This window comes from Bufo gargarizans, chromosome 3 (genome assembly GCF_014858855.1).
Source record: "Bufo gargarizans isolate SCDJY-AF-19 chromosome 3, ASM1485885v1, whole genome shotgun sequence".
NCBI classification, from domain to species: Eukaryota; Metazoa; Chordata; class Amphibia; order Anura; family Bufonidae; genus Bufo; species Bufo gargarizans.
Genome location: NC_058082.1, coordinates 380,117,208 through 380,140,309, shown reverse-complemented (window position 1 = coordinate 380,140,309; position 23,102 = coordinate 380,117,208). Strand labels below are relative to the sequence as shown.

General features: G+C 44.2%; 1 protein-coding gene across 1 annotated transcript; it reads left to right on the top strand.

The window, feature by feature from the left end:
- Positions 1 to 12,299: 12,299 nt before the first annotated feature.
- On the top strand, positions 12,300 to 16,295 carry CLPS (colipase). Its single transcript, XM_044285679.1, has 3 exons — positions 12,300 to 12,395; positions 15,184 to 15,306; positions 16,158 to 16,295. The coding sequence occupies exons 1-3, from the start codon at positions 12,300 to 12,302 to the stop codon at positions 16,293 to 16,295; spliced, it is 357 nt and encodes a 118-aa protein (XP_044141614.1).
- The last annotated feature ends 6,807 nt before the right edge of the window (positions 16,296 to 23,102 follow it).

The following is a 23,102-nucleotide window of genomic DNA, read 5'->3' as shown; positions in this document are numbered from 1 at the left end:
AGCCTTCACATTTTTGATCCCAGGGCGGAATGTAACGACAAAATTGAATCTGGAGAAGAACAGAGACCAACTGGCCTGTCTTGGATTCATACGCCTGGCCGACTCCAAGTACGCCAGATTCTTATGGTCAGTAAAAACGGTGATAGGGTGCCTGGCCCCCTCCAACCAATGGCGCCATTCCTCGAAAGTCAACTTGATGGCCAACAACTCCCTATCTCCCACATCATAGTTTCTCTCTGCCGGGGAGAGTTTTTTAGAGAAAAAGGCACAGGGTCGCCACTTGGCAGGAGAAGGGCCCTGGGACAAAACTGCACCCACACCCACCTCGGAAGCATCCACCTCAACAATAAAAGGTAAGGAAACATCGGGATGCACCAAGACGGGAGCAGACGCAAAACTCTCTTTAATCTTAGAAAAAGCTGCAAGCGCCTCCTCCGACCAAGAGGAAAAATCTGCCCCCTTTTTTGTCATGTCAGTGAGGGGTTTGACAACAGAGGAATAATTCAAAATGAACTTTCTGTAATAGTTCGCAAAACCCAGAAAGCGCATCAATGCCTTCTGATTCTCAGGAAGCTCCCACTCCAGCAGAGCATGGACCTTCTCCGGATCCATGCGAAAACCAGAAGCAGAGAGGAGAAAACCCACAAATTGAATCTCCGATACCATAAAAACACATTTCTCCAGCTTGGCGTACAATTTATTCTCCCGCAGAATCCGCAGAACCTGAAAAAGATGATCCTGATGGGTCTGAACATCAGGGGGAAAAATCAAAATATCATCAAGATACACCAATACAAATTTCCCCATTAAATGGTAGAAAATACTGTTAACAAAATGCTGAAAGACGGCCGGAGCATTCATCAGGCCTAAAGGCATAACGAGATTCTCAAAATGCCCGTTAGGGGTATTAAAGGCCATTTTCCATTCATCCCCCTCTCTGACCCTGACCAGGTTGTACGCGCCTCTCAAATCCAATTTGGAAAAAACCTTGGCCCCAACAATTTGGTTGAAGAGATCCGGGATCAGAGGAAGGGCATAGGGATCGCGAATCGTGATACGGTTCAGCTCCCTAAAATCTAGGCAAGGTCTCAGAGAGCCATCTTTCTTTTTAACAAAAAAAAAAAACAGCGGCAACAGGTGATTTTGAGGGACGAATATGCCCCTTATCGAGACTCTCAGAGATATAAGTTCGCATTGCGATTCTTTCCGGTTGTGAGAGATTGCAGAGGCGTGCTTTTGGCATCTTGGCGCCGGGAATGAGGTTAATGGGACAGTCAAACTCCCGGTGAGGAGGTAGCTTCTGAACACCGCTCTCGGAAAACACGTCCGAGAAATCAGAGAGAAATGATGGCACCGTTTTAGTAGACACCTCTGCAAAAATCGCTGTGAGACAATTCTCTCTACAAAACTCACTCCACTCATTTATTTGCCTTCCTTGCCAATCAATAGTGGGATTATGTCTAGTGAGCCAGGGTAACCCCAAAACTAGAGGAGAAGGCAATCCGTTAAGGACAAAACAAGATATCCTCCACATGAGTGTCACCTACCGCTAACCGGATATTGTGAACAATGCCCTTCAGGGATCTCTGTGAAAGTGGAGCAGAGTCAATAGCAAAAACAGGTATATCCTTTACTAATGTGCAAACCTGAAAACCATGCATGGCTACAAATTGAGTATCAATAAGATTGACGGCCGCTCCACTATCGACAAAAATTTCACAAGAAATGACTTTGCTCCCTAGCGCTACCCTGGCAGAAAGGAGAAAACGGGAACTGCAGGTCAGAGGAAAAGCATCAATTCCTACATCAACTTTGCCCAAAGTAGCAGATGAAGCAGAGTTTGATGATTTACCTTTTGAGGTTTTTCTCTTATTATAACTCTTAGTACAGTTCAATAATTTCCTAGACGGACAAACATTTGCCAAATGACCTATGCCCCCACAACAAAAACACACCATTCTCTGAGGACTAAATCCTCTTTTATCAGGGGCAAGTCGACCTAGCTGCATGGGCTCCTCCACAGAGGGAACCGAAAGAGGATGAGACCCCTGCACACTGAATGAGTCCGCACCACTGCCCCTAGACTGACAATGGCTGGACAGAGAGGTCTCGTTTCTTTCTCTTAGACGCCTGTCAAGGCGTACTGCCAATGACATGGCAGACTCTAAGGACGTTGGTCTCTCATGGAAAGCAAACGCATCTTTTAATCTCTCTGAGAGACCATGAGAGAACTGACTCCGGAATGCAGCATCATTCCAACCTGAATCAGCTGCCCATCTCCGAAATTCAGAACAATAGAGCTCCGCAGACAGTTTGTTCTGGCATAAAAAACGTAAGTTAGATTCGCCCAGAGCAACACGATCCGGGTCATCATATATCTGCCTCAGGGCCACAAAAAATCTTTCCACGGATCGAAGGGAGGGATCCCCCGATGGCAACGAAAAAGCCCAAGTCTGAGCATTACCCCTGAGCAGGGAGATGACAATCCTCACCCTCTGTTCCTCATTACCAGAGGAATGGGGACACAAGCAAAAATGGAGTTTGCATGCCTCTCTGAAACGAACAAAATTCTCACTGCCCCAAGAGAACGTTTCCGGAAGTGAGACCTTTGGCTCACAACAGACTCCATGGGCCGGAGCAGAGCCCAATGCTTAAAGCTGAGTCATAGATTGACGGAGATCCGCTACCTCCAAAGAAAGACCCTGCATGCGGTCAACCAGGTCAGAAAGCGGATCCATGTCAAAAAAGGACGGTATGGCGGATTATAATGTCACGACTGTAAGTGACCCAAACTAGGGAGGATAAAGGGTGACCCCTGTCAGACCCTAAAAGCTCTCCCTAAGCTGCTAAGCACATGTCCAGATCCAGATGGTGGATCGAGACATGCCAGCGTACCTAAGGCTGATGACCACTGAAACCCCTACAATAGTGGAAGGGGCACGGCCACCGGTGCCCTGCTCAGTATATGGACGGAACCGGGGTCTCCTCGGATCCAGTCAGCAAACAAACAGAAACACACAATGTCTGAACACTTAACTGAAGGAGCTGCAGCTGCAGTGAAAACAGATCCAAAGTCAGCGGACAATATCCAAAGTACTTGCTTCAGCAGAACACAGATCCAGTGAAAGATATCACACAGGTGAAGATACTAAAGCGAGAGATACAGCTCAAATGAAAAGTATAATCCGCACCTCTACAAAGGAGGAGGGGTGATTTAAAGGCAGCAAAATCAAACACAGGAGGGACAGCTGGGAGGAAGGAAACAGAAAGTAAAGACCTCATCACAGGGGCGGAGAAACAGGGCAGAGGGAACTCCTCCAAGCTCTAGTAGTGACATCATCACAGGGGTGGAGAAACAGAGCTGTGAGAACGTCTCAAAGCTCTGGTAGTGACAGTGGCTCTGGCTACTGGCACATGATATATTGGGGCTCTGGCTACTGGCACATGATATAGGGGGGGCTCTGGCTACTGCCACATGATATAGGGGGAGGCTCTGGCTACTGGCACATGATATAGGGGGTCCCTGGCTATTGGCACATGATATAGGGGGGTCCCTGGCTATTAGCACATGATATTGGGGGGTCCCTGGCTACTGGCACATGATATAGGGGGCTCACTGGCTACTGGCACATGATATAGGGGGGTCCCTGGCTACTGGCACATGATGGGGGGTCCCTGGCTACTTTCACATGATATAGGGGGGTCCCTGGCTACTAGCACGTGATGGGGGGTCCCTGGCTACTGGCACGTGATGGGTGGTCCCCGGTTACTTGCTCATGATATAGGGGGATCCCTGGCTACTGGCACATGATATGGGGGGGCTATTGTTAGTGACACATGATGGTGGGGGGGCTCCTATTACTGGCACATGATTGGGAAGCATCTATGAGGGCACATTTTACTGGCACATTATTGAGGGACATCTATGGGGGCACATTATTGGGGGCTACTGGCACATGATAGGGGGTCCTATGGCTACTGGGACATGATAGGGGGCCCTATGGTTACTGGCACATGATAGAGGGGCCCTATGGCTACTAGCACATGATAGGGGGGCTCTGGCTACTGGCACATGTTGATGGGGGGCTGAGGCTACTGGCACATGATAGGGGGGTCTGGCTACTGGCACATGATAGGGGGGCTCTGGCTACTGGCACTTGATAGGGGGCTCTGGATTCTGGCACATGATATAGGGGGGGCTCTGGCTACTGACACATGATATAGGGGGCTCTGGCTACTGGCACATGATATGGGGGGGGGCTCTGGCTACTGGCACATGATATAGGGGGCTCTGGCTATTGGCACATAATATAGGGGGGGCTCTGGCTACTGGCACATGATATAGGGGCGCTCTGGCTACTGGCACATGATATAGGGGGGGCTCTGTCTACTGGCACATGATATAGGGGGGCTCTGTCTACTGGCACATGATATAGGGGGACTCTGGCTACTGGCACATGGTATAGGGGGGCTCTGGCTACTGGAACATGATATAGGGGGGCTCTGGCTACTGGCACATGATATAAGGGGGTTCTGGCTACTGGCACATGATAAAGGGGGACTCTGGATACTGGCACATGATATAGGGGGGGCTCTGTCTACTGGCACATGATATAGGGGGGTCCCTGGCTATTGGCACATGATATAGGGGGTTCCCTGGCTATTGGCACATGATATAGGGGGGTCCCTGGCTACTGGCACATGATGGGGGGTCCCCGGGTACTTGCTCTTGATATAGGGGGATCCCTGGCTACTGGCACATGATATGGGGGGCTATTGTTATTGACACATGATGGTGGGGGGGCTCCTATTATTGGCACATGATTGGGAAGCATCTATGAGGGCACATTTTACTGGCACATTATTGAGGGACATCTATGGGGGCACATTATTGGGGGCACTTATTACTTGCACATTGGGGGCACTTATTACTGGCACATTATTTGTGGGCACTATAGGGGCATCTACTGAGGCCACAAAGAACGGTTATTTTATATGGGGGCTCTGTATAGGGGCATTTTATACTGGGACACATTATGGTTGGCACTATGGGGAAGGGGGAAAGGACTACTATGGGGTCATCTACGGGGGGGCTGAGAAGGAGTATTTTATACTTACAAAGGGCATCTACTGGGGCACTATGTATGGGGCATTTTTATACTGGTACATTATGGGGGGCACTAGGAGGAAGGGGGGAGAGGAGCACTCTGGGGGCATTTGCTGGGGGCACTAAATAGGTACACTGGCACTTTATGGGGGCACTATGGGGACATTAGCTCTACTGGGGGCATTACAAGGGGGTATTTTTTGCACTGTCACATTATAAGGAGAATTATTTCTACTGGGGGGGCATTATGGTGGGCTTTATTACTCCCCCATGGTATGAGCCCCCTAGTAGCAGCACCAGCCTCTCCGTGCTCTGCTATCCCTCTGCCCATTCTCCAAATCCTTATTATGAAATCTTTCTGATTAGGATAAAACACAACATCAGCTCCACGGAGCCCCCGGCCAAAGTGTTGAAGTGGCGTCCGATATCCCCAAGGGCCAAGCCAAGTAACTGTAAGTTTTCATGTGAAATATGTTTGTTATACACATATAGCCTACACTGTGCCACACAATATACAGTTTCTTCTGTAAAAGTCATCAAGTGTCATGGGGGGGCCCTTATTGTTTTTCACACCAGGGCCCCATTTCACCTTGAAACGGCCCTGCATGCAGCAGCTATTTTAGGAAAAATGTGATTTGCTACCATGAAGCGCAAGGAAATTCGTCTTCGGTACGAATCAAATTTTTCATGAAATTTGGATCGAATTCCCCTTCGTCAGCTTCGATTCGCTCGTTTCCAGTGAACACCATAAAAAAATCCAGAATTGCTACTTTTTGCTTATTTGCCACAAAAGTAGGAATCAATAGTTATGACAAAGTATCATATATTCCAAAATAATACCAATGAAAACTACAAGACGCACCTCAAGAGCTCCATGGAAAGAAAAATAAAGCTGCAAGAACGCATGCTGTCAGGTCTGAGGTGTTTGTTTTTCCTGCAACACCCACAAATACGATTATGAAAATGATTAATATTGTGGGAAATTGCTCTGGTAGACAGGGTAAGCAGACGCAGTACAGAGACAAAAACCAGTTGGTAAAGCAAAACTTCGGTGTTTATTCACACATAAGGAAAAAAACTAAATGACAGTTTGCAGTCTTGGTATTAGTTCACACAATGGAAAATCCAAGGAACAAAACATTCACTTTGTTAGCAGTTTTTTCACCAGCGGTCCACAACAGGCTTTGTGTTTCCCAGCATGCTGCTCTCAGCCCTCCAGCACGGCACAAAGCCTCAGATCCCAAACACAGACTGACTGTGCTCCTCTGTCAGAGAGGAGTAATCAACCCCACTTGACAGTGCTGACTGCTTTTAAACCTGCCAAGACCCAGCCTGGAATGTGGGGAGTAGCCACCCACGCGGCTCTTTGGCTACTCCCAGTAAAAGCCGTCCCGGGTCAGCTTTACAGCCATACTAAACAGCTGAAGTGTCAGACTGCAATCTTCAATACTGACACTTCAGGGAAAAAATGGCCAGGAACCTCGGTGACACGTACCGACCTTCAATGATGGTCCCTTGTTCCTTCCTACAATATGTTGATCTTAACAGAAATAATTTACAGCTTATAATACATTTACTCATATTTCTGTATGCAGTCTAACAGCCCCTGGACCACCTGCTGTGAAGATGTTCATTAAGAGTTAATTTAGTTTCTAATTACATGTATATCATCTCCTTTGTAGAGGTGGCACAGTGTAATTACAACTGCTCTGTTATGACCAGCGGGTGAGAACCCACTGACCCACATGACCAACTCCCTCTGAGAGCAATGTCTAAGCACACCCTTGTTCTTCACACAATTCGTCTGATGGTGAGGAGAGACTTTCCCGAAGGGTGTACCAGGTGCTACCTCAAAGGGGAATTGGAACACAATGGAATCAGGAACCAAGAATGAACCCAGTGGACTGACCTCCAGGTGACACAATACACCAAGTGGATGCTGGGAGGCCAGAGGCTGATCAGACGAATAAGTAGTCAGGGTACGAAGGCAGAAGTCAGGGCACGCAGCAGTCAGGCAAAGTCCGTAAACGTAGATCAGGGTCAGGGCAGGCAGCAATCAGGCAAAGTCTGTAAAACATAATCCAAAGTCAGATACACAGAATGACAAGAACCAACAGAACCCCTTTGCTCAAACAGGAAACTAGACAAGCTAGGAACCTAAGTTGCTCAGCCGCATTCCTGTAGAGGGCGGTGCCTTTAAATACCTCCTGCAGACCAGCTATAGGTAGAGGAAGATAGAGGGCATGAGCAGGCTGCCTCACAAAGGGAGGAGAGACACGCCAGCACACACCCTAAATGCACACAATGAACTCTGAACCAGAATGCAAGCTCTGCTGAGAGCCAGGAGGGAAATGCGGGTGACAGGAATGGAACCACAGCTAAGAACCCCGCTGCCCGCACCTGTCAGCATGGCATGCAGCAGCGGGAAGGAGTAAAAAGCCTGGCGCCCATACCTGCATGTGGGGACAGAATCGCAGGTATAGGGAGCTGGTTAACATGCTCCATTCCATTCATGTGAATAGAACTAGCAGTTGTGATTACACTGCACTGCTGTAGCAAAGGAGATGTTGCACAGGTAATTTTGAAGAGGAAGCAGCGCTCACATGAGAGTCATTAGCCCTTTGAAGAGCTGATTGGTGTTGGAAGTTGGACCCCTGCAAATCTGATACTAATGCACTGCCCATTTAAGGCCGAATGCACACGACCGTTGTTCACGGCCGTGAGCGGTCCGTGGAACCGCGGCCTGGATTCCTCCTGAGAGCAGGAGTGCACGGCGTCATTGGTTGCTATGACGCTGTGCGCTCCCTGCTGCCACCACAGTACAGTAATACACTGGTATAGATCATACCAGCGTGTTACTGTATTGCGGCGGCAGCAGGGAGCGCACGGCGTCATAGCAACCAATGACGCCGTGCGCTCCTGCTCTCAGGAGGAATCCAGGCCACGGTTCCACGGAACGCTCACGGCCGTGAACAACGGCCGTGTGCATTCGGCCTAACCAACCATAGTGCATTATTTAAGTGATGCTGGAGTCTCACAGCAACTTTTCACAGGAACACATATTAATCATCACATATTAGGTTTTCACAGTAGACCGTAACTAAAATTTCAACTTGGGTGGTACTGCCACTGTAACAAGGTCAATGGTAACCCATACCAATGGAACATAACTTAAGAATAAATTTTGTTGTAAGAAGGCGTGAAAGTGTTTTCAGACTGCTTACAGACAGGACCCTCTCCACTCTGTACCTGACTTATATATTTGGCCTGTGTCATATCACTCAGACAAGAGACTAGAGACTCTTAATTGACTGAGTTTGCAAATTGCCTTTGGTAAATTAAAAAATAATCTTTGTCAACCACCCAAGATAGCGGATAACAGAAAAATACAGTAGCACAATCAAAAACCTCTTATTTAGAGCTTACCTTCTGTGGTATGCAGGAAGTATTTATACCCTTAGCAGGTATATTGTGTGTTGTGTGCAAGCATGGCATTACCAAATACATCAGGTACATGACCTTGAAGCTGGATCCAGTTAGACGTTTAGAAGTGGTAGAAGCACTGCCACTCCGTTCATCTCTACAGGAATTCCAAAGACAGCCAAGTACAGCACTTAGCTATTTTTGGAACTTCCACAGAGGACTGACTGTTCGTATACAAGACCTGCCATTTTGTTAATTTTGTGTGGTTGTCCGAGGGGTACAGGGCATCTGTCAGCAGATTTCTACCTATGAAACATACATTAAAAATGATGTTTTAATGCATGCAAATGATCGTCTACGACAGGCATCCTCAAACTGCGGCCCTCCAGCTGTTGCAAAACTACAACTCCCAGCATGCCCAAACAGCCTACAGGTATCAGCCTACAGCAGGGCATTGTGGGAGTTGTAGTTTTACAACATCTGGAGGGCCGCAGTTTGAGGATGCCTGGTCTAGAAAAAAACTGAGGTGTTCTCATCGCTGCCCTTTTTGTGCATCTGCTGTGCCCTGTGCCCTTTGAGTGATAGGGCCAGGTGTGAGGATGTTTTCACTACTTGGCCCTTTCAATCAAAGTGGAGATCCCACAGCAGTTACAAAGAGAGCAATGCCTCTAGGTATAATAGCAACATCTTGTTTCTCCTAAAGGCTCATTTTCATCTATTAAAATATAATTTTTCATGAACCTGAGTTTACTATAAACCACCTAATATACCAGAGTCCACAGAAAATCTATTACTAAACGAGATAGACGAGGCGGCAAATCATAATGAGGTGGTTATTATGGGGGACTTCAACTACCCAGATATAGACTGGGAAACTGAAACTTGTATATCTCATAAAGGAAACAGGTTCTTGGCAATAACCAAAGACAATTACCTCTCCCAACTGGTTCAGGACCCGACTAGAGGGACGGCCATACTGGACTTAGTATTAACCAATAGGCCGGACAGAACAACAGACGTGCAGGTTGGGGGACACCTGGGAAATAGTGACCACAAAGTAATAACCTTCCATTTATCATTCAAAAGAGCGTTTCTACAGGGAGGAACAAAAATACCAAACTTCAAAAAAGCTAAATTTAGCCAACTAAGAGAGGCTATAGGCCAAACTAACTGGGACAAAGTCCTCAAAAATAAAAATACAGCCACAAAATGGGATATCTTTAAAAACATCCTAAAATCTCTTTGTGAGAGGTACATACCGTATGGGAATAAAAGGTTAAGGAACAAAAAGAAACCAATGTGGATAAATAGAACTGTAACGAAAGCAATAAATGACAAAAAGAAAGCATATCATTCACTGAAACAGGAGGGGAGCACGGAAGCACTGAAAAACTATAAGGAAAAAAATAGAACATGTAAAAAACAAATAAAAGCGGCCAAACTAGAGACCGAGAGATTAATTGCCAAAGAGAGTAAAACTAACCCTAAAATGTTCTTCAATTATATAAATGTTAAAAAGTATAAATCTGAAGGTGTCGGCCCTTTAAAGAGTAATGAGGGGGAAGTCGCAGAGAGCGATGAGGAGAAAGCAAAGCTGTTAAATATTTTTTTCTCCAATGTATTCACTGAGGAAAATAAATTGTCAGATGACATGCAGAATGCAAAAATAAATTCCCCATTAAAAATGTCCTGTTTGACCCAGGAAGAAGTACATCAGCAACTTAAAAAGATTAAAATAGACAAATCGCCAGAACCGGAATGACATACACCCCCGTATCCTAAAGGAATTAAGTAATGTCATAGCCAGACCCTTATTTCTGATATTTGCAGACTCTATACTGACAGGGAATGTCCCACAGGATTGGCGCATGGCATATGTGGTGCCAATATTCAAAAAGGGGCCAAAAACAGACCCTGGAAACTATAGGCCGGTAAGTTTAACATCTGTTGTGGGTTAACTGTTTGAAGGTTTTCTGAGAGATGCTATATTAGAGCATCTCAACAGAAATAAGCAAATAACGCCATATCAGCATGGCTTCGTGAGGGATCGGTCATGTCAGACTAATTTAATCAGTTTCTATGAGGAGGTAAGTTCTAGACTTGACAGCGGCGAATCAATGGATGTCGTATATCTGGACTTCATCAAAGCATTTGACACTGTACCACATAAAAGGTTAGTATATAAAATGAGAATGCTCGGACTGGGAGAAAACATCTGTATGTGGGTAAGTAACTGGCTCAGTGATAGAAAACAGAGGGTGGTTATTAACGGTACACACTCAGATTGGGTCACTGTCACTAGTGGGGTACCTCAGGGGTCAGTATTGGGCCCTATTCTCTTCAATATATTTATTAATGATCTTGTAGAAGGCTTGCATAGTAAAGTATCAATTTTCGCAGATGACACTAAACTGTGTAAAGTAATTTACACTGATGAGGACAGTATACTACTACAGAGGGATCTGGATAGACTGGAGGCTTGGGCAGATAAGTGGCAGATGGGGTTTAACACTGATAAATGTAAAGTTATGCACATGGGAAGGAAAAATGCAAGTCAACCGTACATACTAAATGGTAAAACACTCAGTAACACTGACATGGAAAAGGATCTAGGAATTTTAATAAACAGCAAACTAAGCTGCAAAAACCAGTGTCAGGCAGCTGCTGCCAAGGCCAACAAGATAATGGGTTGCATCAGAAGGGGCATAGATTCCCGTGATAAGAACATAGTCCTACCACTTTACAAATCGCTAGTCAGACCACACATGGAGTACCGTGTACAGTTCTGGGCTCCTGTAAACAAGGCAGACATAGCAGAGCTGGAGAAGGTCCAGAGGAGGGCAACTAAAGTAATAACTGGAATGGGGCAACTACAGTACCCTGAAAGATTATCAAAATTAGGGTTATTCACTTTAGAAAAAAGACGACTGAGGGGAGATCTAATTAATATGTATAAATATATCAGGGGTCAGTACAGAGATCTATCCCATCAGCTATTTATCCCCAGGACTGTGACTGTGACGAGGGGACATCCTCTGCGTCTGGAGGAAAGAAGGTTTGTACACAAACATAGAAGAGGATTCTTTACGGTAAGAGCAGTGAGACTATGGAACTCTCTGCCTGAGGAGGTGGTGATGGTGAGTACAATAAAGGAATTCAAGAGGGCCCTGGACGTATTTCTGGAGCTTAATAATATTACAGGCTATAGCTACTAGAGAGGGGTCTTCCTCTGGATCAACTTGCGGGATAACAGGCCGAACTGGATGGACAAATGTCTTTTTTCGGCCTTATGTACTATGTTACTATGTTACTTAACCAACACAGATGTATTTAGCTGCCAAGCGCACATGCAATGGATCAGTCAATTTCATAGGTACAAATATGCTGATAGATTTCTTTTAACAACTGGAATACCCTTTAAAATTTTAGGTTACCCAAATTATAATAAATGGTCAATTTCGAGCTCTCCTCTAACTGACAGACAATACAGTGCACATTTCCCTCAGTAGCTGTTATAAAAGTTTGTAGAACATCACGCAGCCATGTTCAAACAATTCGCACACATCTAGTAATGGGTGGAAAGCAGTAATGTGATCATACTGTACCTATATCTTGTTTTACACCTGCAGTGTTCTCACAACTGACAGACACGTTTACTTGTCAAACATGCTTCATAAATGGATTGGCTCATAGCATGTCACATGTCATTATGGGATAAGATATACCTGTATTTATGAAGCTTGGTAGAGTTGAATTTGGATTCATCGGTATGGAAATGGCAGAAAATAGGATTAAGACCATCTTGCTGTTTGTGTGTCTACTGCTCTGCATTGAGGTAGCACAGTCTGGACTCATCATTAATCTGGTAAAGTGAATTACACTTCAGATTTTGTATTTTGGATTGTTTATTAGTATTTATTTAGATATCTCAGTCTCCCATATTTAGTTTGTTCAATCTTTATCATAGGCAAAAATTCTTACAATAAAATAAAAGAAGCATAAGATCGATCAGTCATTAATGTCTGATTGGAGTGTGTCTCACATCCTGAACCCCCGCTGATCAGCTGTTTCAGAGTAGCTCTGGCATCTAAAACAGGCACTGGAACTACACAGCTCTGTTCTGTCCATTGTGTAGTGGACAGCGCTAGGAAATGCACTGCTGCTCCCATTCACTATTAAAAGTATGGAATACTCTTTTAAGATATCTTGAAATGACCAGCTTTAAAAATAAAACTTTTGCATTGATCACAACACCTGAGTAACCAAATTGCAGCACTGTAGAAGATAGCCAAGGAAGAAAATAATAGCTTTAAATGAGGAGCCCAATTGATTGAATGAAACAAAAATAGCTGTTTATTAAGATTTCAGAATGTCCAACGGCTAATAATGCTCGAAGTACTACAATAACAGCTGTTAAAAACTGTTATTTATCTGTAAAAATATGCATAACACTATAAAAAGTGTTAACATATAAACCACTTTCCATAAAGCAAGTAAACGTGTATAATGTCTAAAGTCTCATTCACACGTCAGTGTTCCACATACGCGTGCCGTACGTGTTCTCCACGGACAGCACACTTAACCATTCATTTTAATGAGTATATTCACACATCAGTTTTTTTACCACGGTCCGTGGGTCTGTGTCTTTAGCATGGAAGCATGCTATATTTTGTCTGTGTTCACAGATCCATCACGCCCATCATATTCTATGGGTCAGTGCAAACCATGGATGCTATCCGTGTTTCAACCGTGTTTCTAGGATTATTAGGAAGAGATGCTTTGAAAATTATTTTTTCATGGAGGACACACGGACAGCAAAAACCGGACACACAGACCCAACACGGATCCATCACGGACATTTTCACAGAGGCATCACTGACCACCTTTTCACGGATTTAAACACGGACGTGTGAATGAGGCTTAATTCATGGATTCTGAACCAAAGGAGGGTGAATATGCCAGCCATACTAAAAGACGAGAGGTTAGAAGGTGCCCAGAGTATTCTCCGAAGGAGCAGGGACACAAAATACATCCTAGAAATGGAGAGGATGGGGGCATAGGAAGGGGTTATGGAGGCAGGGTGTCAGAAGGTTGCAGGGTCTCTTTGAGGAAGGGACTGGGACAGTTAGGACAAAAGTGGCAGTAACTCTTCTAGGGAGAATAGACTGAAGCAGGTAGTGGAGTAAACTGCCAGCGGCTCTGTGAGGTAAACAGAAGCAGGTGACAGAGGATCAGGAATTCCCAGGGGCTCTATGAGGAGGATAACGGAAATGGAATACATCTTTGAGTGGATCAGGGGGCACAGATGAGAGTGAGTTTATGGTTATGGGAGGAGGGCAAGAGAGCATAAAAGAGGCAGAGGTTCTGTAAGGGAGCAGTGGGAGACATTAGGGGACATGGGGAGGTCAGAATGATATTTCAGGCAGGTCATTTTTCTACCCGCTGTGACTTTCAACTGCTGGACAGACTGTCCCCAGGTAATCTTGCCTGGATGAGATTGGCAGTTCTCAGGCCATCAGGGTTTACAGACTTTACTGTTCACATGACAGCTAAGCTAGCAACAAACCAGCATTATGGTCATGTGGCTGTACAAATTCCATAGCAACTGGCCCGGTGGTGCCCATGGACCTCTTTTAAGTGGTATTCTTATTATTTTTTGGGGTTTGGGGGGAACTAAAACACTAAAGCCAAATTATAGTAAAACATGAAAATAAGTATATTTTACTTAGGATTTTAATTTGTGACATGTCAGTGGTGTTCTTGCGGTGAGTGGTACGCAGTATGTTCTTTCTATAAATATGTCCAACCTTACCTTAACTCAGATTTGGTTAGAGGAGGTTTCCAGCCTGTAGACATTGATGCATTAATATTAGGTCAGTGGGGGCCACTGACACCCAACATCCTCAATAATCAGCTGTTTTCATCAGCTGCGGGCGACATGACAAAAAACAGTCAACAGACCTGGAAGCAGAATGTTTCATCTACCATTTAGTGACTGTGCCAGCATACTGCATTTCAGCTCCTATTCAAGTGGGAGCTACAAAATAATAAACACAGAACACTATTTTCACACACATTTTTTAAGGGTACTTTCACACTTGCGTTAAACTTTTCTGATATTGAGTTCCATCCTAGGGGCTCAATACCGGAAAAAACTGATCAGTTTTATACTAATGCATTCTGAATGGAAGAGCAATCCGTTCAGTATGCATCGGGATGTCTTCAGTCAGTCACTGTACGATTTTTCTCCATCCAAAATTCCGGAACACTTGCCAAAATGCCGGCATTATTTTCCATTGAAATGCATTAATGCCGGATTCGGCCCCAAGTGTCCTGGAAAAACGGATCTGGCTTTGCATGCGCTGACCTTTTTAAAATCTTAAAAAAATGAATACCGGATCCGTTATTCTGGATGACAACCGGAGAGACTGATAAGGAATTGCAATGCATTTGTGAGACGGATCCGCATCCGGATCCGTCTACAAATGGTAACCGTTTGCATACAGATTCTAAAAAAAAGACATTAAAACACATGAAATTCATGGTTTATGCTTACTCATATGAAATGATATTCATGGCCAATCTCAATAATTGTGATAAAAAAATGAATAGTCAAATCCACAAAAAATATATCTGCTTCTTTTTAAATGTAGGACAATGGAGAATTATGTCTACAAAGTGCACAGTGTAACAGTGGCTGTTGTCACAGAGAGAGTGGTTTGAGCCTTGCTAGATGTGCCCCAAAAGCAGCAGAAACTCAGAAATGTTCCCCTTTGGTGAGTATCTGTAAACAGCTGTTGTACACATACTGTACATATAAAGGTACCCTTCCAGATCTCACAGAATTTTCGTGGACATGGGTAAGCGGTCAGTTCACTCAGATTCACCTTTCCTTTGAGAACAAGATGGATATGGTAACAGGCAGTATGTACAAATCATTCACCCGACCCGGGTTTCGCTTTAGGAAGCTTCGTCAGGGGTATCCCCTTCCTAAAGCGAAACCCGGGTCCGGTGAATGATTTGTACATACTGCCTGTTACCATAACCATCTTGTTCTCAAAGGAAAGGTGAATCTGAGTGAACTGACCGCTTACCCATGTCCACGAAAGTTCTGTGAGATCTGGAAGGGAGGACTTTTTCAGCTTTGTCCTGGAGCAGCGCGGTCCATTTACAGAAACGCTTTTATTGATGTGACCATTACCCACTTCACTATTGGAACTCGCAACGCACGAAAAGAAAGGCAACGTACTAAAGGCTGTTTTATACATTTTATGTCAGGATGCCTTAACATGCCTATTTAGGAAACACCAATAATTGCATTTTCAATAAAATAAAAATTCTGAAGCATTTTATCTCAGAACTCGGCATCCTCTTTTACATCTTGATTAAATATATAAATACAATTATTGCAAATTACCACCTTTTATGCATTTTCATGTATGGGTTTTACAGGTGTAATACAGTCTGTGTAGTGAGAGATATGGTGTCAGACAGTATTCTCAGCAACTCACTGCACAGTCTTACACTGCATCTCTTGCAACCAATTTTAACTATTTTAAATTGCAGTAGAAAGATGGTTGAAAGTAATAAGTGTCTTCATTAACCACATCATTTCATTTTTCTTTAGCATCTTTATGGGGTCTACTATTACTGCCGATGTGAAAGTGGGCTTACATGTGAAGTGGACAGATCTATAGTCGGGACCATCACAAACACTGATTTTGGACAATGCAAGGACCCAAATGATCTATATAAATTAATCTAACAGCTAAGAAATTATTGCTGCATCTATATGTGATCTTCAAGAGGTTGTTAGTATGTAAATAAAGGATTTTATCATGCATTTGAAAAAGTATACAACTTTGTTATATAGTTTGTGTCTTTTCATGTTTTTAAGATCTCTGCTTGACGTTATTTAAAGGGAGTTGCTATAAACTACTTTCCACTCTAAAGTGTATTTTTATCAATTACTCTAGCTCCAATTCTCCCTTGGTATTTTTTTTTTCTTTGGCAAATTTACCTCATTTGCAGTTTTCTCTCATCTTCCATGCTTGAATCCTATTTCCTGGTTTAAGGCTCCATTCACACGTCCGCAAAATGGGTCCGCATCCTTTCCGCAATTTTGCGGAAAGGGTGCGGACCCATTCATTCTCTATGGGGACGGAATGTGCTGTCCGCATCCACATTTGCGGATCCGCACTTCCGCATCCGTGCTTCCGTTTCCGCAAAAAAATAGAACATGTCCTATTCTTGTCCGCAATTGCGGACAAGAACAGGCATATTCTATTATGTCGGCAATGTGCGGTCTGCAAAATGCGGAAAGCACATTGCCGCTTTCCGTGTTTTGCGGATCCGTGTCTCCGTGTATCCGCAAAACACATTGCGGACGTGTGAATACAGCCTTAGTCTCCTGTCCCATCATGCTTTAGGGCCGTTAGATGTTTCCAGACATCAGCAGATGATGCGACACTAACCATGCCTCTTGTTCATACCAATGACACTTCCTATGTCCTACAATACAAGGATCCAATGCAGGAGGGAACCAATAACTACTTAATATCAATACAGATTTGCTCCAGGGTGCAATTATAGGTTAATAACTTAACCTGTTGGGGACACATGACGTACCAGTAGGTCATGATGTCCCGGTACTTAAGGATGTAGTGTCCCACCCCCTTCTGACCCTCCACAGTGCCATCTGGCACTAAAAGGTATTTAGGGAAAGGTTAGGGAAAGGTTAGGTTAGGCAGGAATATTCAGGGAAAGTTTTGTGGAAAAAAAATAATTTTTTTGTTGCATCACCCTAAATCGGGTGTCTGGGTGACCCTAGACCCCCCCAGGGGTGCTGCAGCTTGCCCCCCTGCTCCCCTCCCGCACAACTTTTTTTTGGGCGTAAGCATTATTTTTTTGGGGGTACACTGACAGTGGCCGGCACTCTTAGCGTCCGGCCACTGTTAGGGCATCGCACACCCCACCGCTGATCAACTTCGGATAGCTGATCAGCGAGTTAGAATAAAATTTATATTTTTTTCAAATTTTTGGGCCTTTTTTTAATTTAGTTAATTTTTTCCCGTCTGTTAGGTTTAGGGTAAGCACGTGAACACCCGTACCCCCCGACACACACACACACACTAAATAAAGATTTCCACTCACGCACACACACACTCCCCTATGGCCCGCCAAATGTTCTCGGCCGAGAAGGCATACACCCAGCTTGCCTCCGAGTCCAAGAGTCCCAGTGAGGACGAGAATGACCCCACTTTCCTTTTGTCATCCGTGTCATCCGGAGAAACCGCCAGGCGGAGCAAGGGGACCTCCGTGCTAGGGACCCTGTTGCCCACACTAGTACGAGCAGCTCTGGGGCTCGCACTAGTTTTCCAGCCCACCAGTTAAGTACACCGGATGTCACAGCCTTTGGTTTGCGCTTTGACACTGTTGCCACACTTGCGCTTGCCCGCGCCAAAATTTTGCTGGGAGAGCATGCGGTGGCAGTGTCTCGGCCTTCTGGGTGATTGCCTTGACATGGTTGCCACGCATGCTGTTTCCGGTGGTAAAGTGTTTGGTATGCTTGTGTGTGCACTTCCCCTTTAAGTTGTAGCCTCCCTCTGTCTGGTGCTCTAACGGTTAACTCCCTGACTGGGTGTGGTCATTTGGCTATTATCTTTAGTTTTTTCCTGGCTGGAGTCAGTGGTACTTCAGCTGTCGTTGGTGCTGGAGCTCTACTCCAGTCCAGGCTGCTCAATCTCTCCAGTGCGGGCCACCCTTGTGGTCATAGATGTTCAATTCCCTTCCTGTCCCTATTTGTATGGAGTGGATTATGTTTAGGGTGTTTGTATGTCTAGTTTGGTGTTACATGTCTGGTGGTGTTCGGTGTCCAGTATGTTTACTAGACATTTCCCTGTCTCATGTTTATTGCAGCTATGGATGTCCTGGGTTCCTGTGTGATTTGTGGTGTGTGCTGTGTCCTTTAATGTTGGTGTGGACAGCAGCACTAGTGCACGGGTTCCAGTCAGTGTGTCTGTGGCAGGTAAGTGTGTTATTGCTTTCGCTTACCTGCCATCTCCTTATGCTGTATGTGTTCCCCTCTCCTTTCAGCCTGGCCTCAGATAGAGACTCCTGTTCCTCTATTACTGGGATGAACAGGTCGTCTCTTCCCTGCTCCTTGGTGAGGTATTACCAGGGCGACTTAGGGTCTCTAGGAATCCTGAGTATGAGTCGTCCTACCATCGGGTTCCGCTCATACGGTGAGGAGTAAGGGAGAGGATTAGGGACGCTGTACGAGGTGACCTGCTCCCTTATTACTCTTTTTGGCCAGGCTGATTCCCTTTTACTCTTTGACACCACATAGTGGGGGGTTTCCCCCACTCCCCACCGTGATACCGGAGCCCCCTACCCCAGAGCCTGCGATTCCTGATTTTGTTGGCCAACCAGGAATCCGGATTCCCACAGTGGGAAATGTATATATATTTTAGTCTTTTTTTCAGTGACCACTTTGTGAACCTGATGGTGGAGCAAACTAACCTGTACGCCCAACAGTTAATTGCTCAACACCCGGGCTCCTTTTTGGCTAGGGCCGGTGGCTGGACTCCGGTCAGTGAAGCCGAGATGAGAACATTTTGTGGCCTCGTGCTGCACATGGGCCTAGTCAAAAAACCTAGTGTCAGGCATTACTGGAGTGGGGACGTCCTCTACCAGACCCCACTTTACAGTATGGCCATGACGCTCTCCCAGTTTGAGGCCATCCGGTAATGCCTGCATTATGCAGATAATGCAGCATGTCTTCCCCCCCAGGTGATTCTGCCTATGACCGCCTGTACAAAATCAGGCCAGTCATCGATCACTTTGGGGCCAAATTTTTTGAGACCTATGTACCTGGAAGGGAGGTAGCGGTTGATGATTCTCTCATTGCTTTCAAGGGGAGACTCATTTTCCGCCAGTATGTTCCCTCTAAGCGGGCGAGGTATGGCGTGAAGCTGTACAAACTTTGTGAGAGTACCTCAGGGTACACTTACAAGTTTTGTGTGTACAAGGGGTGAGGTGTATTCAACCCCCCGAATGTCCCCTCACTCTGGGTGTTAGCGGGAAACTTGTGTGGGACCTTATGCACCCACTGCTAGATAAAGGTTACCACCTGTACGTGTATCTTATACTAGTATCCCTTTGTTCCAGTCCCTCGCCACCAGATCCACGTCCGCTTGTGGGACCGTGCGGAAAAATCAATGCGGCCTCCCTAACCACCCCCTCCAGGTACCTATCCCCAGGGGAGAGACCCATGCCCTTACCAGTGGAAACCTGTTGCTGGTCAGATATAAGGACAAGAGGGATGTCCTTGTACTGTCCACAATTCACGGTAACGGCATCACCCCTGTCCCTGTGTGAGGTACCGCGGCAAAGGTCCTCAAGCCAGATTGTATCATCGACTACAATCGGTATATGGGAGAAGTTGATCTCTCTGATCAAGTCCTCAAGCCATATAATGCCATGCGCAAAACCGGGGCATGGTACAAAAAAGTTGCAGTCTACTTGGTGCAGGTTGCCTTGTACAACTCTTTTGTGCTGTCCCGGAAGCTGGCAACACAGGGAAATTCTATGAGGCAGTCCTCAAGGCCGAGATCTTTTCTGACCGGGAAAGAGCAGGCCGGTACCTCGGGAAAGAGCAGCAGTACCTCGGGAAATGGAGGCGCCAGGTTCGTCCCTGGCCAACACTTTCCAGGTGTGCTGCTCCATACTGGAAAGAAGGGACAGACCCAAAAAAGGTGCAGAGTGTGTCACAGGAGGGGGATACGGAAGGACACCACCACTCAGTGTGACACGTGCCCCGATCATCCGGGCCTCTGCATTATTGATTCAGGGAGTACCACACTTCCATGAAGTACTAAATTTATATTCCCCTTTATCCAATTTAGCCACTGACAATTGGAAAAAAAACTATGGTTCTCAGACTTGAGACACTAAAAACAATTTATTTATTTATTATTTTGTAAAAATAAAATAAATTAAAAAAAGTTGACATATTAGGTATCGCTGCATCCGTAAGAATCTGCTCTATAAAAATACCCCATGACCTAATCCCTCAGATAAACACGGTAAAAAAATAAAAATAAAAACGGTGTAATAGCAAGCGATCAAAAAGTCTCATGCCCCCCAAAATAGTGCCAATAAAACCGTCCTCTCATCCCACAAAAAATTTGCCACTACCTAAGATAATCTGCGGGAAAAAAAAAATATGACTCTTAGACTATGGAGATACTAAAATTAATTTTTTTTTGTTTATAAAAGGATAATAAAGTGTAAAACCTAAATAAATTAAAAAAAGTAGACATGTTAGGTATCGCCGCGTCCATAAGAATCTGCTCTTTAAAAATACCCCATGACCTAACCCCTCAGATGAACACGGTCAAAAAAATAAAATAAAAACCGTGCCAAAACAGCTATTTTTTGGCAAATTTTCCATTTTAAACAGTTTTTTCCAGTAACAAAGCAAGGGTTAACAGCCAAACAAATATTTATTAACCCCATATGTGGTAGTAAACTGCTGTATGACCAAATGGCAGGGCGCAGAAGGAAGGGAATGCAGTATGGTTTCTGTAAGGCATATTTTGATGGCCTTTTTTTGGGGCACCATGTCCCATTTGAAGAACTCCTGATGCACCCCTAGAGTAGAAACTCCATAAAAGTGACCCGATCGGAAACTACACCCCTCAAGGAATTCAAAACTGATTTTTCTAACTTTATTAACCCTTTAGGTGTTCCTCAACAGTTTATGGCAAATGGAGATGAATTTACAGAATTTCTATTTTTGGTAAAAAGGATTAAAATGGAAAATTTGCCAAAAAAATGTAATTCTTAAAGTTCATCTCCATTTGCCAATAACTCTTGTGGAACACCTAAAGGGTTAACAAAGTTTGTAAAATCAGTTTTGAATACCTTTAGGGCTGTAGTTAGATGGGGTCACTTTTATGGAGTTTCTACTCTAGGGGTGCATCAGGGGGGCTTCAAATGGGACATGGTGTAAATAAACCAGTCCAGCAAAATCTGCCTTCCAAAAACCACATGGCGCACCTTTCCCTCTACGCCCTACCGTGTGACCGTACTGTAGTTTGCGACCACATATGGGGTGTTTATGCAAACTACAGAATCGGGGCAATAAATATTGAGTTTTGTTTGGCTATTAACCCTTGTTTTGTTACTGAAAAAAAATGGATTGAAATGGAAAATTTTCCCAAAAATTAAAATTCTTAAATTTACTTTCCATTTGCCAATAACTCTTGTGGAACACCTACAGGGTTAAAAAAGTTTGTAAAATCAGTTTTTAATACCTTGAGGGGTGTAGTTTCTAGAATGGGGTAATTTTTGGGTGGTTTCTATTATGTAAGCCTCACAAAGTGACTTCAGACCTGAACTGGTCCTTAAAAAGTGGGTTTTTGAAAATTTCTGAACAATTTCAAGATTTGCTTCTAAACTTCTAAGCCTTGTAATGTCCCTAAAAAATAAAATGTAATTCCCAAAATGATCCAAATATAAAGTAGACATATGGGGAATGTAAAATATCTACTATTTTTGGAGGTATTACTATCTATTATAAAAGTTGAGAAATTTAAATTTGGAAATTTGCTAATTCTTCCAAATTTTGGGTAAATTTGGTATTTTTTTTATAAATAAAAATGAATTTGTTTTTACTCCATTTTACCAGAATCATTAAGTACAATATGTGACGGAAAAAAACAATCTCAGAATGGCCTTCATAAGTCAAAGCATTTTAAAGTTATCACCACTTAAAGTGACACTGGTCAGATTTGCAAAAAATGGCCTGGTCCTTAAGGTGATAATTAGCCCGGTCCCTAAGGGGTTAAAGGGGTTATCCCATGATTAATGTAAAAAATGAAAATAAGACATCATACAGTATAAATCTTTTTCTAACAAAGCCAGACCCAGCCCTGCACCTCACATGGATCCAGATATAGCCATGTTCATTGTTCTGCTAGATTAATATAAAGCTGAAAGCTTAAGGCCAAGGGGAGTGTCTTTATTGCTGCAGTTAAGAGGATGTGCCTCAGCTCTCCCTATCACAGCTCAGGCAGTTGAACGATGAAACTGAGCCATGTGCGTTCTTCTCAGTGAGCTGGACAAAGAAATATGAAATACGAAAAAAACAAACTTCAAGTAATGCTATACAGATACATACAGTTATTGAATACTCAGTGGCTATGCTATATTTTTTATTACATAGAATTAATAGAGTATTCAGATACAGGCTATGGTTGAAAACTGTAGAATATTTTTTGTGGGACAACCCCTTTAAGAATAAGTTTTAATAAAAAGTGGTATTTTAGGAAAGTGATATAACAGCAATATCTGGTGGGCGGGATACATTTATATTAGCTGAGAACCAGACACCTTGAGGTTACAATGAATCTACCAGGAGTCTGGAAACATAAGCAATAGGTGTACTCCTGATGGGTTTATTTCACAGATTAACAGAGACGCTGTCACCAAAATGTATAGTCTTTTTTATTATGGTATACATAAGCACAGATTTAAATAATATTAATAAATATAACTAATTTAAAAA

Coding starts and splice junctions, on each gene's coding strand:
- CLPS (XM_044285679.1), top strand. CDS start 12,300: ATGGAAATGGCAGAAAATAGGATTAAGACCATCTTGCTGTTTGTGTGT. Junction 12,396..15,183: donor CTGGACTCATCATTAATCTG/GTAAAGTGAATT, acceptor TTTTAAATGTAG/GACAATGGAGAATTATGTCT. Junction 15,307..16,157: donor CTCAGAAATGTTCCCCTTTG/GTGAGTATCTGT, acceptor ATTTTTCTTTAG/CATCTTTATGGGGTCTACTA.